General features: G+C 43.7%; 1 protein-coding gene across 2 annotated transcripts; it reads left to right on the top strand.

Annotated features, from left to right (window-relative positions):
• Positions 1–1,349: 1,349 nt before the first annotated feature.
• On the top strand, positions 1,350–19,823 carry LOC118386301 (TBC1 domain family member 8-like). Of its 2 annotated transcripts, none has more exons than XM_035773948.2 (20): positions 1,350–1,726; positions 6,537–6,647; positions 6,792–6,910; positions 7,141–7,369; positions 7,846–8,086; positions 9,028–9,235; positions 9,533–9,718; positions 9,923–10,075; positions 10,587–10,737; positions 13,239–13,453; positions 13,543–13,660; positions 14,362–14,647; positions 14,737–14,878; positions 14,982–15,080; positions 15,205–15,273; positions 15,411–15,657; positions 16,160–16,225; positions 16,349–16,435; positions 16,532–16,627; positions 18,211–18,369. In XM_035773948.2, exons 1-20 carry the CDS (start codon positions 1,600–1,602, stop codon positions 18,231–18,233), a joined length of 2,973 nt encoding a protein of 990 aa, XP_035629841.1. In that variant the 5' UTR covers positions 1,350–1,599; the 3' UTR covers positions 18,234–18,369. The 2 variants fall into 2 exon arrangements, with proteins under 2 accessions (XP_035629841.1, XP_035629840.1); XM_035773947.2 differs by having other exon boundaries at positions 1,351–1,726; positions 16,509–16,627; positions 18,211–19,823.
• The last annotated feature ends 617 nt before the right edge of the window (positions 19,824–20,440 follow it).

Here is a 20,440-nt window from a genome sequence, read left to right as displayed (position 1 = left end):
AATGCTGCTTTTTAGTTAGCTTTGCGACAGTATCAAAAATACATTTCAGATTGTTCTTATTTTCCTCAATTAAGTTGGAAAAATAGGATGATCAGCAGCAGTAAGGGCTCTTCGATACTGCACAGTACTGACTTTCCAAGCTAGTCGGAAGACTTCCAGTTTGGTGTGGCGCCATTTCCGTTCCAATTTTCTGCAAGCTTGCTGCAGAGCTCGGGTATTTTCTGTATACCAGGGAGCTAGTTTCTTATGAGACATGTTTTTGTTTTTTAGGGGTGCAACTGCATCTAGGGTATTGCGCAAGGTTAAATTTGAGTTCCTCAGTTAGGTGGTTAACTGATTTTTGTCCTCTGACATCCTTGGGTAGACAGAGGAATCTTTGTGTTGTCTGTGAATTTATAGCACGACTTTTGATGTTCGTTGGTTGGGTTTGTCATTTTTCTTTTGGGTTTTGTGGGATCTTGTTTTCTGTTTAGTGTCCGTACCGGACAGAACTGTGTACTTTTGTTTTCACTTTGGTTATTTTGTTTGAGTGTTTTTTGAAAATTAAAAATCATGAACACTTTCCACGCTGTGCTTTGGTCCACTCCTTTCGACAAGAGCCGTTACAATGAATTTATGAATTTCACTGATCAATGATATGGTTGCTCTAAAAACAAGTATCTTATAATAGGGTCCTTTGACAACTCTGAGCATTACTGATGTGTGTTAATTCTCACCATAGTTTATAACATAAATCATAGAAATTATTTTAGTTGATTATGCCCAGCATGCATGTTGCAACCACTATTTTACCACAGAAGAAGGCTAAGGCTATATTGCTACTTCCATATAGAACATTCTGTAAATTTTATAGACTATATGGGTACTTCACCGTCATTGCATTGATTTGTCACTAAATTAATATATGGTATGATCAAAAACTATTAAATTGTAAACTATAAGACAAAGAGAATGCATCTAAAAATCTAAAATCTGTATATACACACATTATTCAATTTAATGTGAGGGGGGTTCAGTTGCTTTTGACAGTAGGTTACTAGGTCATCTAACTGACATGCATAGTAGTAATGATAATAAGTCATTGTAAGTATAATGCAGAATTGATACAATAGATGTCAACATTCATCTTCTGATTTATTTGTGCACACCAGACAGACAGCATATTGCACATGACTAAACCCATTTACTATGGACAAACAAACAGTGTGTTTACAATCCAATTATATTGCCAGATTGAGTTTTGTATGGTAAACTGTTTAGATTAATACTAGCCATTATAACCAATCACAAAGGGCCAGTGAAATTAAACTTCCTCGCTTTCGCCGGAAATATGGGAAGGAAAGGTTGAATGCGGAAATGAGATTCTCACTGTGAGGAGTACTTGTACAGTTGCGATCGGGAGGGTGAGAGAAAATATCAACAGAAGACGCTTGCGTTCTCGGGCAGCGCTTGAGATCAGTCATGGATGATTCTGAAAATCTTTTATTTTTCTATTGTGCTTGGAACTAATGAAGAAGTGTGCATGCTATCAACAGCAACGACGATCTGCGTTATTTTGTTTTCGTTCTATTCTCTTTTTCAATCTCTTCCTTTAAAAGAATGTGGTTGAATCCAGAGGAAGTTTTGCTGAAAAACGCGCTGAAGCTTTGGGTTACCGAAAAATCTAACGATTTCTTCATTTTGCAGCGCCGAAGAGGACATGGGGATTCAGGGGGAAAATTTACAGGTAATACGCCAGCTACTCCCATTCATCTAACTGTCTTTTCGGCTGATTTTAGCAGCTTTAGTAGCCTATATTACCACTTGGACACACCAGTCTACACTACGTAACACAGTAACAACTAATTTATAAACAATGTTGCAAATAACTGCGATTCAACCAATATTTTTTTGGTTGATATTGTGCTGGGAGTATATATTCCAGAGTGTCTCCCAGCATGTCTCCGAGCATAATGTCGAAAGACAATTATTGGTTGAATTGCAGCGACCGTATGTTGCAACTTGCAATAGCCTTGGCTACAGTGTAGGATCCGGGTTTTACAAAGCTTGGAAACAAGTGTTTTCCCCATATTTGGGATTATCAAAACAATGTTTTCTTTGTAACTTAAAATAATATGTGCCATGAAGCCTTGGAGCAATAACAGGCAACTTGTTAACATATCACTTGTTTTTTGGATAGTATTTTCTTTCAGGTCTTCATATGTTCTTTACAATTCCATACACGTTTGTGTCCATTCCATACCAGGTGTCACCTGGTCTTGTTTTTGTGTAATCTTCATTGGGATTTTCACTTTAAGATAGAACTGTATACATCAGGCACAGGAGAGGATAGGGAGTATCATCTCGTAAAAACAATTAAAACATTTCCTGGCAAGAGTTTAGAGTATTTGTTTGTTGCCATGGTTTCCAAATATAATTCACCTTTATTTAACCAGGTAGGCTAGTTGAGAACAAGTTCTCATTTGCAACTGCGACCTGGCCAAGATAAAGCAAAGCAGTGTGACACAGACAACAACACAGAGTTACACATGGAGGAAACAAACAAGCCAATAACACAAACAAGTCAATGACACAGTAGAAAAAAGATATATAGATCTATATACAGTGTGTGCGAAAGGCATGAGGAGGTAGGCAATAAATAGGCCATAGGAGCGAATAATTACAATTTAACAGATTAACACTGGAGTGATAAATGAGCGGATGATGATGTGCAAGTAGAGATACTGGTGTGCAAAAGAGCAGAAAAGTAAATAAAATAAAAACAGTATGGGGATGAGGTAGGTAGATTGGGTGGGCTATTTACAGATGGACTATGTACAGCTGCAGTGATCAGTTAGCTGCTCAGATAGTTGATGTTTAAAGTTGGCGAGGGATATAAAAGTCTCCAACTTCGTTCCAGTCACTGGCAGCAGAGAACTGGAAGGAAAGGCGTTGGATTTGGGGATGATTAGTGAGATACACCTGCTGGAACGTGTGCTACGGGTGGGTGTTGTTATCGTGAACTGAGATAAGGCGGAGCTTTACCTAGCATAGACTTATAGATGACCTGGAGCCAGTGGGTCTAGCGACGATTATGTAGCGAGGGCCAGCCGACGAGAGCATACAGGTCGCAGTGGTGGGGGGTATAAGGTGATTTGGTAACAAAACGGATGGCACTGTGATAGACTGCATCCAGTTTGCAGAGTAGAGTGTTGGAAGCTATTTTGTAGATGACATCGCCGAAGTCGGGGATCGGTAGCATAGTCAGTTTTACTAGGGTAAGTTTGGCGGCATGAGTGAAGGAGGCTTTGTTGCGAAATAGAAAGCCAATTCTAGATTTGATTTTGGATTGGAGATGATTAATATGAGTCTGGAAGGAGAGTTTACAGGGTGGTGATGCTAATCGGGCGGGCGGGTGCGGGCAGCGAACGGTTGAAAAGCATGCATTTGGTTTTACTAGCGTTTAAGAGCAGTTGGAGGCCATGGAAGGAGTGTTGTATGGCATTGAAGCTCGTTTGGAGGTTAGTTAGCACAGTGTCCAAGGAAGGGCCAGCAGTATACAGAATGGTGTCGTCTGCGTAGAGGTGGATCAGGGAATCGCCCGCAGCAAGAGCGACATCGTTGATATATACAGAGAAAAGAATCGGACCGAGAATTGAACCCTGCGGTACCCCCATAGAGACCGCCAGAGATCCGGACAACATGCCCTCCGATTTGACACACTGAACTCTGTCTGCAAAGTAGTTGGTGAACCAGGCGAGGCAGTCGTCAGAAAAACCAAGGCTATTGAGTCTGCCGATAAGAATAGGGTGATTGACAGAGTCGAAAGCCTTGGCCAGGTCAATGAAGACTGCTGCACAGTACGGTCTTTTATCGATGGCGGTTATGATATCGTTTAGTACCTTGAACGTGGCTGAGGTGCACCCGTGACCGTCTCGGAAGCCGGATTGCACAGTGGAGAAGGTACGGTGGGACTTGAAATGGTCAGTGATCTGTTTATTAACTTGGCTTTTGAAGACTTTAGATAGGCAGGGCAGGATGGATATAGGTCTGTAACAGTTTGTGTCTAGGGTGTCACCCCCTTTGAAGAGGGGGATGACCGCAGCAGCTTTCTAATCTTTAGGGATCTCGGACGATACGAAAGAGAGGTTGAACAGGCTGGTAATAGGAGTTGCAACAGTGGCGGCGGATAGTTTTAGAAAGAGAGGGTCCAGATTGTCTAGCCCAGCTGATTTGTACTGGTCCAGGTTTTGCAGCTCTTTCAGAACATCTGCTGTCTGGATATGGGTGAAGGAGTAGCTGGGGAGGCTTGGGCAAGTAGCTGCGGGGGTTGGTTGGAGTAGCCAGGAGGAAGGCATGGCCAGCCGTTGAGAAATGCTTGTTGAAATTTTCGATTATCATGGATTTATCAGTGGTGACCGTGTTACCTAGCCTCAAAACAGTGGGCAGCTGGGAGGAGGTGCTCTTGTTCTCCATTGACTTTACAGTGTCCCAAAACGTTTTGGAGTTAGAGCTACAGGATGTGAATTTCTGCTTGAAAAAGCTAGCCTTTGCTTTCCTGACTGACTGCGTGTATTGGTTCCTGACTTCCCTGAACAGTTGCATATCGTGGGGACAATTCGATGCTATGGCAGTCCGTCACAGGATGTTTTTGTGCTGGTCAAGGGCAGTCAGGTCTGGAGTGAACCAAGGGCTATATCAGTTCTTCGTTCTGCATTTTTTGAACGGGGCATGCTTATCTGAGATGGTGAGGAAATCATTTTTAAAGAATGACCAGGCATCCTTGACTGACGGGATGAGGTCAATATCCTTCCAGGATACCCGGGCCAGGTCGATTCATCTGTGGGACGAAAGGTCAGAAGAAGCCCTAGTTTTTGGATCTTACAAAACCACACCCTACTTTTGTTATGGGAAGAGAAGAACAAGTACAATATCAATTGAATTTTTTTTATATCCATAATTTGATTAAGATAAAACATAAAAAGGGTATTGAGCAGCACTGAAACATCTGCAACGTCTAGTACTCTGTCACTAGCTAAAATAACTTCTGCTTCCTATTGCACAAAGAACACTTTCCTGTGAGGGACATTTAAGGTTTCCTTTCTCGACCTCTGAGCACACTGTACATGTCCATTGTCCACAGACATACAAACAATATAAGCCAAACAAAATACATGATTTACAGTGCTTACATTTTACAATGTAAGCACTGTGAAGTAAGCGGTTAGGTGACGAATAGGTTTGCGTTGCCAGGGTACAATGGTTCAGAGCGGCAGACAGGCAGAGCTTAATAGTTGTGGTGTGGTCTGGGATGGGCAGTGCTCCAGGAGAGAGTTATTTGTCTGGTGTTCAGTTTGTCTTCCATCCCTCTCCTCTTTTGTGGCGGAGCGGTTGGGTGGGGGTGGGAATGCCAAACAGTAGATAGTGATCTCACAGCGACCAGACTGTAGCCGAATGAAAGTAGTAAGCCGAATGCCTTGTCTTGCCTGCTGTGTGCTTATGACATATTTTATTTGTCAAATCATTAACAGACTGTTCTTGCAAACGCATGTTTTTTATTGTAGCTGAGGCCATGTGCTGCAGCTGACTGTTACCTGCACTTTGATGGGACTGTTTTTCCCAGCTCTCCCTAAATGCTCCATTCTGTTGAAAATGGCTGTGCTTAGCAAAGGAAAGACAGGATTAAAATTAGACAAGAGGGACTAGTGTTTGGTGGCTTTGGCCTCAGTGGAAAATCATGATCCTGATTAGTGGTGGAGTTAAAGAGATACGATGATGATGAGTCTTGGCTCTGTTATGGTACCTCAGGATATTAGAGAGTGTATCTGGTTCCTTTAAGGTGATGACTGGTGGGGTGGAGGAGGTTGTTCCAGGTTTAATTTAGCCTTCTCAACACCTAATAAATACAAATGAGTTTGGGATGTTAGGGACTCGCTTAAGTTTGTAGTTTTTATGCCATGGCTTTGGGGCTTCACATGTGGAGGATTTGTGGAGAGGGAGGGGTCTCGATTCCAATACTGTGACAATATGATTCTAGTGGACCAATGTAGTGACAAACAGAGGATAACAATACTTATGTTGAACCTCCTTAATAGCTTTTATGTTCTATGTTATGTTCTCACATAATGTGGCCATTATGAGACTGTTCGTGACCATTAGTGGTACCAGTTTATGTCCAATCACTTTTGTAATGCCTCAAGGCTGGCATCCAGTGCTCACTGTGGAATGTCTGAGTCTGTTATACACATGATAATGCCTTTAGCTTTCTGGCAGTATGTCCAATAGGTGCCGTTGTGCCCCATCTGCTTAAAGGCACAATCTGTAAAACTTCCTGCTGTCCAACTAATGATAACCATTGAGTATTGTAGAAAATGCCTTATGAGCTTAGTACAATTGCCTTACGATATTGCCTTATGATATAACCGTTCATATGGGTTGGTATAATGTTGCCTCTCTCCCATGTGTCAATGAGCTCATTGATATGTGTGTCATTGTCAGATGGTATTTCTCAGTAATTTCTGGTCTTTTTCTGTTTCTGACTGCTCTGGTCTGTCCAGGTCTTCTGGTGGGGGCTCTGGACACAGTGCTGGACTCCAACGCCCGGGTCACACCATTCCGTATCCTGCTACAGGTGCCTGGGTCACAGGTCAGCTGGACTATAGCTTGTGGTAAGCTCTGAGAAATGTCTCTCCTTTTCCTCTCGCCGATGCTCATATTTGTCGGTCGGTAGGTCCCTGCTTCTACTCTCTTTCTCTGGATCTCTCTCTGTATCTATTTCTCTGATGTGTGCGCGTGTGTCTGTTGTTATACAGGTGCTGCTGTTGAGGACATGAACAGGCATTGGGACTGGCTGGTCCAGAATCTACTCCACTCTCTCTCAGTATTTGAGAACAAGGAGGATGTCGCCAGCTTCGTCAAAGGGAAAGTCAAGGTACTGTACTATTAGAATAAGATTAACTATATACCTGTGATACTCTGTAAATACTATGTAGGTCTACTATCAACAACTACTGTGTTCAACTTACTCTGACTCTCAAATGTTGTCTCTTCTTGACTTTCTTTTCTATTTCTGTGTATCTTGGTCTCACCCTGTTTTGCATTTTTGTTTCTCTTCCTCTTTTTCTTTCTTTCACTGCCCATTTATTTCTCTTTCTCCCCCAGGGTCTGATAGCAGAGGAGGTGAGGGGGAAGCAGGCGGCTCAAGAGGAGGACCCAGAGAAGTTCCGGGAGGTACTGCTGAAGTTTGAGCTGCGTTTCGGCCTGCCCTCCTCAGAGAAGCTGGTCACCACCTACTCCTGCTGCTGCTGGAAGGGACGCGTTCCCCGGCATGGCTGGCTCTACCTCAGCATCAACCACATGGCCTTCTACTCCTTCCTGCTGGGAAAGGAAGGTCTATCCCCTTAGTCTGAACTGGTTGTGTCTGTTAATTAGAAACTCTAACCTCTGTTTTCCAGTTGTAAAGATGACAAGCCCTTTATATGTCTTGTGAACTGTGACATACTTTCCACAGTAAACATTGTGCCTTTTTAGTTAAAGTGATGCTGCAGAGGTTTTGTATAACTTCAGCCAGTAGTTTTGAAAGTAGCCCTCGAGAAAAAACATGTCCCTGAAAATTGTGCATAATTGTGTACAATGTCATTGATTTCGTATGATATGTAACGTCCTACAAAAATAAAATACAAATGGGTATTATCTGTTACAAATTCCAATTTGTACAATATATTTAAGAATTCCAATTTCTACAATATCTTACACATTTTTAAGTGCTGAAGATCCTGTTCAATCTCTTTAACCATTGAAATCTCTTCAGTGTACAGTGTCTTCTAAACCTAACCCCTGACCTTTGACCACTTCTCTCTCCCTCAGTGAAGTTTGTGATCCCGTGGGTGGAGGTGACGAGGCTGGAGCAGGTCTCCACTGGCCTCATGACGGACATGGTGCGTGTGACAACGCGGCGGCGCCAGCGGGACTTCTCTATGTTCCTGAGCCTGGATGAGGCGTTCGGGGTCATGGGTCAGCTGGCTGACATCGCACTGCGACGCCTGCTGGACAGCGGAGGTCTAGAACTGGATCAAGTCCTCCAGCAGTCCTCCAACATCACCAAGAGGTCAGAGGGCAACGCAGATTAAGTTAGATGAAGTTGTATTGTAGTGTAAAGGAGGGCAGGGGATTTTTTGTGGGTGTGTCATTTGGTTTGTTCAGATTCATATTATCTGTTCTTTGTTGACTTGCCTCACAGTTCTGAGAGGATTGGATTGGGGTCAGCAATCTGATTGATCGGTTGCTTTCCTGATTAAATAGTTTGATAACAGTAGTTTAATAAGTTTGTCTCATTGTTATCTGCTTTGGTCAAAAGAAACCTCATAAAGCACTTCCTGAAAATCCCTGATATATCTTGACAAATTTACTTCCCTCTAGTTTTCTACCATCCTCTGTATAACCTTGCATCATAGTGTGACTGAATGTGTGTGTTTTAGTTCCACCTGTAGTACATTCACCATTCACCAACATTTTCAATTTCAGGTTTTGTGTGTAAAATGACAGTTTTCAGTGGTAAAATTGTACTTTAGAGCTGAGCTAAAGCATTCAGTTATATATTTCTATGAGTGTAACAGACCGTTTAGTTGTATTATTTATTTGGTAACTTCGACACATGCAACACTTGCCAAGTGGGTGATATTTTTGTCCCTCCCCCATCATTCAGCATACTGTAAATTCCTCATCACCATAACAGGAAGTGAAAAATTATCTGACCTAAATTGCAGTGACCAAAATAGTCTGCCTGTATCGGAGTGTATCTGGATTCTTTATAAGTTTTCCTTATCATAGCTGTCAGTCAGAAATGTCTGAGTCACTAAAGGTAACGAGGCCATGAGGATTCACCCTCAGTCCCTCTTTTACTCTCTCTCTCTATCCTGGAGGAGAATTCCTAACTGTCACTCATTTTCTACAAAACAGATCTCTGTCTGTGTTAGTCTAACTCATCCCCCTGTCAGCTAATTAACTTTCTACGAGTGTCACACTCTAAGTCTTCCCCTTTCCCCTCAGGGTTCTGGAGGAGCAGGCATTGAGGGCGTACGTCCTGGCTCTTTTCCGGCTACCGCGGGCCGAGTGTCTCCAGGAGGTGGCTCTGTGTTCAGTGTGGACGCCCCATGCCCGCTGCCACACAGCTGGAACACTCTACACCACCGACAGCTACCTATGTTTCGCCAGTCGAGAGGAGGGCCACTGCAGCCTGCTCATCCCCCTTTCAGAGGTATCCATCGTATCATACTGCAGTTGACTCTGCTGGCTTACCACTGTTTACAGTGTATAAGTGTTGTTGGAAGTGTTCAAGCTTACACCTTTAGCTTTACCATGGTTAACTACATTAGTTGCTATACACCAGAGTCGTGTATAGAGATGTATGGCTCTTGCATACATAAACAAGTTATTCAAAGTTTATTACTGTGTTAATACCATTTTACCATATCATATTTTTCCTTACTGTACCATACTACCAACATTTCCTTGGTTCTTGACTTTTTACCTCTGTCTCTTCCTGTGCTGCCAGGTGATCTCCATAGAGAAGGCTGAGAGCACCAGCCTGCTGCCCAACCCAGTGATCGTTAGTGTGAGGAGTAAGAAGGCCTTCCAGCTGATCGAGCTGCAGGACAGAGACAGCCTGGTGGATAGTCTGATGTCACGGCTCAGAGCCCTGCAATGGAAACACTCCATGTTCCACAGCAAGAAATCTCTGGTATGCTACAGCAATACTACCAGCCCATAAATGCCTGTTGTCTATTACACACATCATATCTCATGGTGATGCCCAACAGGCCTAGTCCAAGAAGCAGAATGCAACTGCACTGCAAGGACATATATGATTACTGCTAGTATTTTTACACACAAGTTAGTCATTCATTGTGTATATTTGACAAATTCTGGTGTTTGGGTGCTCCAGACGTCCTCGTCTCCCTACTATACCTTCTACTATGACACCATGTACTGTGACGGGGAGGAGATCGAGGAGAGAGCACTACGTCACACAGTGAATACAGAGGCTCTGATGGCATACTACCACCACTCTCAACCTGACCTCAACAATAGCACGGCTGTGAGTATGGAAACTAGTGCACCGTCGGCCACAACCCTGATATGGCTGGAGCCTCCGTTATTATGATGTTTACATAGCAGATACCATAATAATGGTGGCTGCAGGGATAGCAGGGCCACATTGGCCAATGTGTCTAGGCTTGACATTTAACATTGGTTGCCTGTTTCTGTTTTAAGCAACTCCTTTGTTGTTGTCATGCTAAATATTTGTTAGACTAAATTAGAATTCTAAATGTTTGGCATGACAACAACAAAGGAGTTGCTTTAACCAAAAGTGGCAACTAAACTTCAGAAACAGACCAGGGTATGGTATATGTGATATAGTGGTAGTTCTGGGATGAGGTTGTGATTCTGTTACACCTCTTTCATTATTTAAACATATATTGATCCCTGTTCTCCCCCTGACTGGCACACAGGGCAACTTTACCTCCCAAGGCTATTGTTGAGAATGTGCTTACAGTACTACAATATTCTGTTTGCTCAAGGGTGTGTGTGTCCTGTGTGTCCTGTAGACCATGGAGCAGGTGAAAGAGCGTCTGTGGGATGACCACTTCTCTGCGTATGGTCGAGGTGTCCACATGTTCCGCACAGAGAAGATCCAGAAGCTGGTTGCCATGGGAATACCAGAGTCGCTACGGGGAGAGCTATGGATGACCTTCTCTGGTGAGCGGTGGAGGAGTCTGAGGTCATTGGTTGCTATAACAACAGGTCAAATATACAGTACCAGTCAAAAGTTTGCACACACTGTCAATGTTCTAGGTGAATGGAATAAGGCGGAGTCAGGCGCAGGACACAGGTATGAGTAAAGCCACGATATTTACTCAAATTCAACACTAATCCAACAAGGATAAATATAAACAATCTAGATCACGTACACGGAACCACTTGACAAAAACAATCACGCACAAAACAACAGGGGAAGCCAGAGGGTTAAATAAGGAACACTGATTATGGAATGGAAACCAGGTGAGTATAATGAAGACAAAATTAAACGAAAATGAAACATGGATCGGTGGTGACTAGAAAGCTGGTGACGTCGACCGCCGAACGCCACCCAAACAAGGAGAGGGACCAACTTCGGCGGAAGTCGTGACACACACCTACTCATTCAAGGGTTTTTTCTTTATTTGTACTATTTTCTACGTTGTAGAATTTATAGTGAAGACATCAAAACTATGAAATAACACATATGGAATCATGTAGTAACCAAAAAAGTGTTAAACAAATACAAATATATTTTATATTTGAGATTCTTCAACGTAGCCACCCTTTTCCTTGATGACAGCTTTGCACACTCTTGGCATTCTCTCAACCAGCTTCACCTGGAATGCTTTTCCAACAGTCTTGGAGGAGTTCTCATATATGCTGAGCACTTGTTGGCTGCTTTTCCTTCACTCTCCAGTCCAACTCGCCCCCGAACCGTCTCAATTGGGATGAGGTCGAGTGATTGTGGAGGCCAGGTCATCTGATGCAGCACTTCATCACTCTCCTTGGTCAAATAGCCCTGACACAGCCTGGAGGTGTGTTTTGGGTCGTTGTCCTGTTGAAAAACAAATGATAGTCCCACTTAGCGCAAACCAGATGGGATGGCGTATCGCTGCAGAATGCTGTGGTAGCCAGGCTGGTTCAGTGTGCCTTGAACTTTAAGTAAATTACAGACAGTGTACCTTCTCCTCCATGCTTCACTGTGGGAACCACACATGCGGAGATCATCCATTCACCTACTCAGCATCTCACAAAGACACAATGGTTGGAACCGGTCTCATGTCCATTGCTCGTGTTTCTTGGCCCAAGCAAGTCTCTTCTTCTTATTGGAGTCCTTTAGTAGTGTTTTTCTTGCAGTAATTCAACCATGAAGGCCTGATTCACGCAGTCTCCTATGAACAGTTGATGTTGATATGTGTCTCTTAATTTAACTCTGTGAAGCATTTATTTTTGGCTGCAATCTGAGGTACAGTTTACATTTACATTACATTACATTTAAGTCATTTAGCAGACGCTCTAACTCTGGGCCTTCTTTTCCTGTGGCGGTCCTCATGAGAGCCAGTTTCATCATAGCGCTTGATGGTTTTTGTGACTGCACTTGAAGAAACTTTCAAAGTTCATGAAATTTTCCAAATTGACTGACCTTCATATCTTAGATGGACACACCTGTTATTTGAAATGCATTCCTGGTGACTACCTCATGAAGCTGGTTGGGAGAATGCGAAAAGTATCAAGTTCTCATGAAGCCAAAGGGTGGCTACTTTGAAGTATCTCAACTATAAAACATATTTAGATTTTTTAAAATACTGTTTTTGGTGTCCATCAAAACTAGAAAATAGTAACAATAAAGAAAAACCCTTGAATGAGTAGGTGTATCCAAACTTTTGACTGGTACTGTATTTAAGGGTGGGGTTATCTTTAGGGTAGATATCTGTATATCCTCAAAGGAGGGAGAGCGAGTACTGTTCTGTGTTCTGCTCGACTGCCTGCTTTCAGTTCCGTTCCTATGTACAATGCCTAGCATTTATGGTATGTCCCATTTTATCTTAGAGTTTGGGGAGGGGCTTTTAGCAGGCAAGCAGTTCCCTTTTTTCAAAACCAGAAGTCTTGATGCAACTTTGTAGTCTATTCTCATGGATCCTGCTTTGCTTTATTCTGTTAATGTCAGAGTTGATGTCATATGGAATCCAGATCAGCAGGATTTAGTGGGCATACAAATAGCATGTGACCTCATCTCCAATGAAAACAAGCAATTAGGCCTGTGTGAACACACTGCACAGACTGCACCAGAAACAGACTGGCAGCAGACTGGCTCCACTCCACTGTGATGGACCTGAACAGACTGTTTTCTTTGCCCCCATGTCAAACTATCCCCAGTCACCTGTTTACTCCCTGTCAATGTTCTAAATGCATCACATCCTCCATGGGGAGTCAACAAAGGGCAAGAGCTCCAAACAAGCCTTGTCCCAAAGTAACCCCTATCTTTTTGGTGTTTCCAGATCTGAAGGAACCAGATAGGTAACTTATCCATTCCTTTCAGATCTGCAAACACTTACGGGTAGGAACAAAAGAGAAGGGTTAGGGCCTAGGGGATGTTTTCCAACCAGGCCTTTATGTACATGTAAGTGCTTATATGCTGTTGCTGTGTAACACCGACACCATTCTCCCTGGAAATACAGACTCATCGTCAGAGTTGGCTTCCCACCCAGACTACTACTCGGGGCTGGTGACGGAGTCTATAGGGCACAGCAGCCTCGCCACGGAGGAGATCGAGAGAGATCTGCACCGCTCGCTGCCCGACCACCCCGCCTTCCAGAACGTCACGGGCATCGCTGCCCTACGCCGTGTCCTCACCGCATATGCCCACCGCAACCCCAAGATTGGTTACTGCCAGGTAAGGTATCCACTACCATACAGTAACCTATGTCACAATGTGTATACAGTGCAGGTAGAGTATAACTGACTGCCTATCATTCTTCCTAGTCAATGAATATCCTGGCATCTGTGCTGCTGCTGTACACTAAAGAGGAGGAGGCCTTCTGGCTGCTGGTGGCTGTGTGTGAGAGAATGCTGCCTGACTATTTCAACCGCAGAGTCATAGGTGAGAGGTCAAACTGACCTGCATAGGTTTACCACTGCTATTGTTACTACATTGCTATTACTACAGCGATGGTTCATCTACTTCCACTTTTACTGACATTATAGCTAGTACTGTACATTAGATGAAATACTAAAAATAGAACTATCAAAGTCATAGCAGATCAAACGTTAGTAGGTCTAATAGTAGCCGGTCTGGTGTTTAGGTGATTTGAATGTGGGGTTTTTTCTCCGTCAGGGCTGTTTTTCTGCCCTAACCTCAACAGAGCCAACAATAACTCAAGGCTTTCTTTAGCCAGCGTGAAGCGTGTGCTGAAACACAAGCTAATTTCCTGTGCTTTGTGCCACTATTTATTTCTGGCACATATGAAATTCATTCAAAGTCATTTCCTCTTCTGTTCTGCTTTGAAATTTTAGTTGTTTACTTATTCTCCTTAGAAAATTGATTTTTCATCTCCATGTGGCTTCCTGGTTCAAATAAAGTCTTAAAAGATCACTTATCTGGGACATTACACAATGAGAACATGTCATTCTCACACACATGTGTGGAAGTCAAGACATCATGAGTATACACGTGTATAGAGCATACATCCACGAGACCATTCATTTCCCTCTATGGGATGATAAAATATGTTCTGTACTTCTATAGAGGTGTACGTTCATGAGTTTATCTATATTAATGTAGATTTTCACTTGTGTTTGCAGGTGCTCAGGTGGACCAGTCAGTGTTTGAAGAGCTGATCCAGGAGCGTCTTCCCGAGCTGGCCGAGCACATTCCCGACCTCTCCCCCCTCTCTTCCCTCTCCCTGTCCTGGTTCCTCACCCTCTTCCTCAGTGTGCTTCCCTTCCGCAGCGCCGTCTGTGTGGTAGACTGCTTCTTCTTCCACGGCATCAAAGCCATCTTCCAGCTAGGGTTAGCTGTGCTGGATGCGAACGCTGCGGCACTGTGTGCTAGTGCAGATGACGGCCAGGCCCTCATGATCCTCACTGGGTATTGCATATGGAGGAATGCATGCATGTCTACACACAGTTCACATCTGAGCATAGTCTACATTCTCACACAAACTTCTCTGCCTGCAGCTTTCTGGACCACGTGAAGTACGATGAGAATCCGTCTCCACCTGCCCCTCACCCTCCCTCGTCTCCGAGGGGGGAGGAGGAGTGCAGCACGACTGTAGAACTACACACCCTGATCACAGACCTCATCATTGACTCCTATGAGGTAAGACAGCACTGCAATACTCCCTCCACACCACCAGAGGGTAGTTGTGAAAATGTGGCACTGATGTTTGTTCTCGTTGTGTGTCCCTGTCCTGTTTTGTCAGAAATTTGGAGACCTGACGGTGAGACGATTAGAGCGGTTGCGATGCAGACACCGGATCCAGGTTCTCCAAGCACACGAGGACATCACCAAGGAGAACGCTGTGGGTCTTTCATATCACATCTCAAACAGTCACACGCATGCATGAAATACACCATGACCAAAGGTTGAAATCGTACACATTTCCGCTCCAAACTGCTTGACCCTTCCCCTCTCTCTGTGTGTAGCTCAGGGTGGTGACCCCAGATGTCTCTCTCTCCCCTGAAAACCTGGCTGATGTCTACGATCTCTTCAAGGTACTTCAGTTCAATTCAGTACACCGTTATTTATCTTCCCAGGACCACTAAGAAATGCATTGCCAGAGCACGATGATAACGTCCTCCACATATAGTCCAACTGTACAACAACACATCTGTGTCTGTTTCTCTTATAGACAGAGCACTTCATCAACCTGTACTGGGGTGATGGGAGCACCACTGTGGCTCTCCAGCACCATGACCCAGGCCAGCCCTATGTGGAGCAGTACAGAGTGGACCGTGCCCAGTTCAAAAGCCTGTACGTGCTACTGGTTCCCTGGCTGTGTGGCCTCCACACTGACACCGTGGCCCACCGGACCTTCACACTGCTGGACCAGGACAGAGACTTACTCATCACCTTCAGAAAGTTTGCCGGGTGGCTGGGTATTTATTTTAAACGTTTATTTGAAACTGAGACAATGTACAACAAAACACAAGTCTCAGAAGTGAGAAGGGTTGCGTTGCACCAGATTTAGCTAATTTACATATTGTGTGTGTGTGAGGGACGGTGTGTGTTTAAAAGAGGTAGGGAGAGTGAGTATGTGTATGCCTGAAGAGATAATGTGTGTAATATGAGTGCTTTCATATTATGCTTTCATGGGCATCTGGAATTCAGCCCACCAGGGTTTTATGGGAATCAATATGCAGCCAAGGCTTTTAGGAGGAGCTGCCACTGCTGTGTACAGTACATTGACTGAAGTCGAGAAAATATGTAAATTCACCTCTTAAACTCACAGAGCTGAAAGGCTCCCTCTGTGGTCCTCTATCCTTTAGAAAGACAGTATAAACACTAACTGACACACATTGTGATTTAAAGCCAATGACTGGCTGTTGGAGATGTTAATCAATTGTAATGGTGACAATTCTGTGTCTCTCTCGGCATCAGACACACTATACTGTGAGGAACTGAATGAGAAGATCAGACTTCTGTATCGTTTGCACATACCTCCAGGTGAGTCACATAGCCTTCCTACGGTGTTTTAATCCTCTTTAAGACATGTACTTTAGCTGGACTTGCAACTATCTTTGACTAGAGATCCATTAACATTCATCGTAATGCGACTGTCTCCTGTAGCTCTGACTGAGAGTGAGGATGACTCTCCTCCACTGAAGAGCCCTCTGCTGTCCACTACCAGACCACTCCATATAGAGATGCCGAATGGTAACTTCATGCTTCAAGTGTTCAAGGTTCACGTTTCTAGCTCTGTCCTGTTCAGATGATCACGTTGATGTAGCTCCTGTGTGTGTTCATGTTGAGGAGGAGATCAGAGACTATCAGGAGCAGTTGAAGCAGATGTTGAAGGACCTGGCTCAGGAGAAGAATGTGGAGAAACCGCTACCTCTAATGAACCAGGTACATACAGCGCATTCAGAAAGGATTCAGACCCCTTGACTTTTTCCACATTTTGGTACATTACAGCCTTATTCTAAAATAGATAAAATATTTTTTCCCCTCAGCAATCTATAATGACAAAGTAAAAAGTATTTTAAACATTTTTGCACATTTATTAAAAATAAAAAACAGATGCCTTATTTACATAAGTATTCAGAACCTTTGCTATGAGACTCGAAATTGAGCTCAGGTGCATACTGTTTCCCTTGATCATCCTTAGAGATGTTTCTACAACTTTATTGGAGCCCACCTGTGGTAAATTCAATTGATTGGACATGATTTGGAAAGGTACACACCTGTCTATATAAGGTCCCACAGGTGACAGTGCATGTCAGAGCAAAAACCAAGTCATGAACTCGAAGGAATTGTCCGTAAAGCTCAGAGACATGATTGTGTCGAGGCACATATCTGGGGATGGGTACCAAAACTTCTCTGCAGCATTGAAGATCCCCAAGAAGACAGTAGCCATCATCATTCTTAAATAGAAGAAGTTGGAAACCACCAGACTCTTCCTAGAGCTGGCCACCTGGCCAAACTGAGCAGTCGGGGGAGAAGGACCTTGGTCAGGGAGGTGACCAGGAACCCGATGGTCACTCTGATAGAGATCCAGAGTTCCTCTGTGGAGATGGGAGAACCTTCCAGAAGGACAACCATCTCTGCAGCACTCCACTAATCAGGCCTTTATGTCAGAGTGGCCAGACAGAAGCGACTCCTCAGTAAAAGGCATATGACAGCCCGCTTGGAGTTTGGCAAAAGGCACCTAAAGGACTCTCAGACCATGAGAAACAAGATTCTCTGGTCTGATGAAACCAAGATGGAACTCTTTGGCCTGAATGCCAAGCGCCACATCTGGAGGAAACCTGGCACCATGCTCTGGGGATGTTTTTTAGCAGCAGGAACTAGGAGACTTGCCCGGATCAAGGGAAAGTTGAACGGAGCAAAGTACAGAAAGATCCTTGACGAAAACCTGCTCCAGAGTGCTCAGGACCTCAGACTGGGTTGTTGTCCTGTTGCCTCAAAGCACACAGCCAAGACAATGCTGAAGTGGCTTCGGGACAAGTCTCTGTATGTCCTTGAGTGGCCCAGCCAGAGCCCGGATTTGAATCCGATCGGACATCTCTGGAGACACCTGAAAAGAGATTTGCAGCGACGCTCCCCATCCAACCTGACAGAGCTTGAGATGATCTGCAGAGAAGAATGGGAGAAACTCCCCAAATACAGCTGTGCCAAACTTGTAGCGTCATACACAAAAAGACTTGAGGCTGTAATCGCTGCCAACGGTGCTTCAACGAAGTACTGAGTAAAGGGTCTAAATACTTATGTAAATGTGATATCAGTTTATTTTTAATACATTTGCAAAAATGTTTAAACCTCATTATGGGGCATGTGTGTAGATTGATGAGGATTATAAAAATAAAACATTTGGAATAACACTAATGTAACAAAATGGGGAAAAAGTCATAAGGAAGCAATTAAATCAGGGACCCAATAAACAGTCATTAAGTCACAACAAATGTATAATAAACTTGTATTGCTTTCTACAGAGGGAGTTCATCCAGTTTTGTAAGACCCTCTACAGCATGTTCCATGGCAACCCAGACGAGAACGAGCTCTTTCAGGCCATCGCTACAGTGACCAGCCTGGTGCTGCAGATCGGTGAGGTCGGCCACCGCAGCCGGTCAGAGGTCAGCAGCGAGGGCGGGGCCGGAGACGAGGTAGAGGAGGATCACAGGGAGGGGAGTCAAGAAGACCACCCTGTCTTCAGCACCAAAGAAGGAGATGGAGAGAGGCAGGAGGGGACCAGGAAGAGTTCCGAGCGGTCTGAGAGTTCGAGCGAGTGGACGGTCAGCTACGCTCAGATCCTGGCCTCGCTCCTCACAGAACAGCAGCTGGTCAACTTCTTTGAGAAACCACTGGACCTCTCAGCAAAGGTGGCTGTAGCAAAGGTGAAACAGTACCATGAAAGGGCCGGTCTGCTTATGCTTCAGCAAGGAACCAGCTGATTTAACATGACCAAGAGAATGACCATGTGACCCAATACTGGGTTTCTAATCTAGTTGTTTGCCTAGATGCCAGGCAGATTTGTCGCCAATAAGTTGTCTGTGTCCTCCGTCCTACAAGGATGAGTGGGTACCAAGATTCCATATGTGCCTATATTGAGTTGTAGGTCTGTTAAGCACAAGGGAGAAGTACTGTAGATGTGTAGGTCTTCCTATCCTGATGAAATGTGGCCTCGTCTTCTGGGACCAGCCACTCAGTTTGAAAACAGGTTTACCAAACCGGAGGTGGCTGAGACGTGCATGATAATCAATGAAGACTACATGTATGTAGTCAACCAGTCAATCATATATATATATATATACTACTGTGAGAACATCCCACACATGATGCACTACATGAAACACCATGAAAAGGGATATTAACATTTCTCAGTATTTGTAGTATTTGCATTTTCCTTCATCCAGTCTATGAAATGGGAACAAATTCAAATATATGACATTGGCTGCGTGGTTGGTAATACAGCCTAGGCAGGATCTTGTTTGCCATATCTTCCAACCTCAAGGAGAGCAAACAAGTGTTATTTTCCTGCCAAATATTTTTTTGCCTTTATTTACTGCGCAATGTTTGTCATACAATAATGGAACGTTGGAATGTCGCCTTTGTGTGCAACATTGTAAATGTACTTTATTTTGTCCTGTATTGATCTAATTAATGTATTTTGTTCTTTAAGAATTCCTATTTTAAGTGTTCTGTAACTGTTTGAGCCTGTTATTCTACCAAGCATATTTCTTAATTCAAGTGTTAGTGACCAGTATTTGTATTATAGACCAAAGTCCTACACCTTCTCAAAATCAGTTGAGATACCAACTACACAAACGATACCGCTGTGCCTCAGATTTTGTTAAATGGGTCTTCTATACAGAACTTTTATTTTGCCAATAAAATCAGTAATGACATTTAGATTTGGGTTATTCCAGGACCTGACTGTCCAGTTCACTGATGCACCTTTTTGTTTTTACAAAACATTTTTAGTGCACTGAAGTTCACTTGAGGTGCATTATAAATGGGACCTTTGATAAATTCTTTAACATCAATTTCATGTCTGCTGCAGTCAAACATGGTTTGTTTGTAAATCATTAAAACAATATGCCTCATCCATGTCTTGTTCTGTCTTTCAAAGATTGATTCACTAAGGAGATTTTAGACCCTCAAGCCCATTGTGTAATGGAATGTCCACCAGAGCTATTGACAGAATTTGCCAATTTCTCTACCATAAGCCAACTCCATTTTAGAGAATTTGGCAGTATGTACAACCGGCCTCACAACCGCAGACCATGTGTAACCGTGACAGCCCAGAACCTCCACATCTGGCTTCTTCACCTGCGGGACCGTCTTGAGTCCAGCCATCTGATGAAACTGTGGGTTTGCACAATTGAAGAACTTCTACACAAACTGTCTAAAAAAGTAAAGGAAATTCTCATCTTTGTCCCCACCAGGATTTTGACCTGACTGCAGTTTGGCGTTGTAACCGACTTGTGGGCAAATGCTCACTTTCGATGGCCACTGGAGAAGTGCTCGTCACAGATGAATCCCGGTTTCCAACTGTACCGCACAGACAGCATGTATGGCATTGCAGTTTGTTGATGTCAACGTTGTGAACAGAGTGCCCCATGGTGGCGGTGGGGTTATGGTATGGACAACAAACACAATTGCATTTTATTGATGGCAATTTGAATACAGAGATACCATGATGAGATCCTGAGGCGCATTGTC

The sequence above is a fragment of the Oncorhynchus keta genome, chromosome 7, assembly GCF_023373465.1.
Source record: "Oncorhynchus keta strain PuntledgeMale-10-30-2019 chromosome 7, Oket_V2, whole genome shotgun sequence".
Lineage (NCBI taxonomy): Eukaryota > Metazoa > Chordata > Actinopteri > Salmoniformes > Salmonidae > Oncorhynchus > Oncorhynchus keta.
The sequence above is the reverse complement of the archived record's forward strand: the minus strand, read 5'-3'. Positions and strand labels throughout refer to the sequence as shown.

Excerpts from the sequence above, each read along its gene's own strand:
- LOC118386301 (XM_035773947.2), top strand. The coding sequence starts at position 1,600 with ATGTGGTTGAATCCAGAGGAAGTTTTGCTGAAAAACGCGCTGAAGCTT. Across the intron at positions 9,236-9,532 it reads TGCTCATCCCCCTTTCAGAG|GTGATCTCCATAGAGAAGGC; the intron begins GTATCCATCGTA and ends CTGTGCTGCCAG. Across the intron at positions 15,081-15,204 it reads ACATCACCAAGGAGAACGCT|CTCAGGGTGGTGACCCCAGA; the intron begins GTGGGTCTTTCA and ends CTCTGTGTGTAG.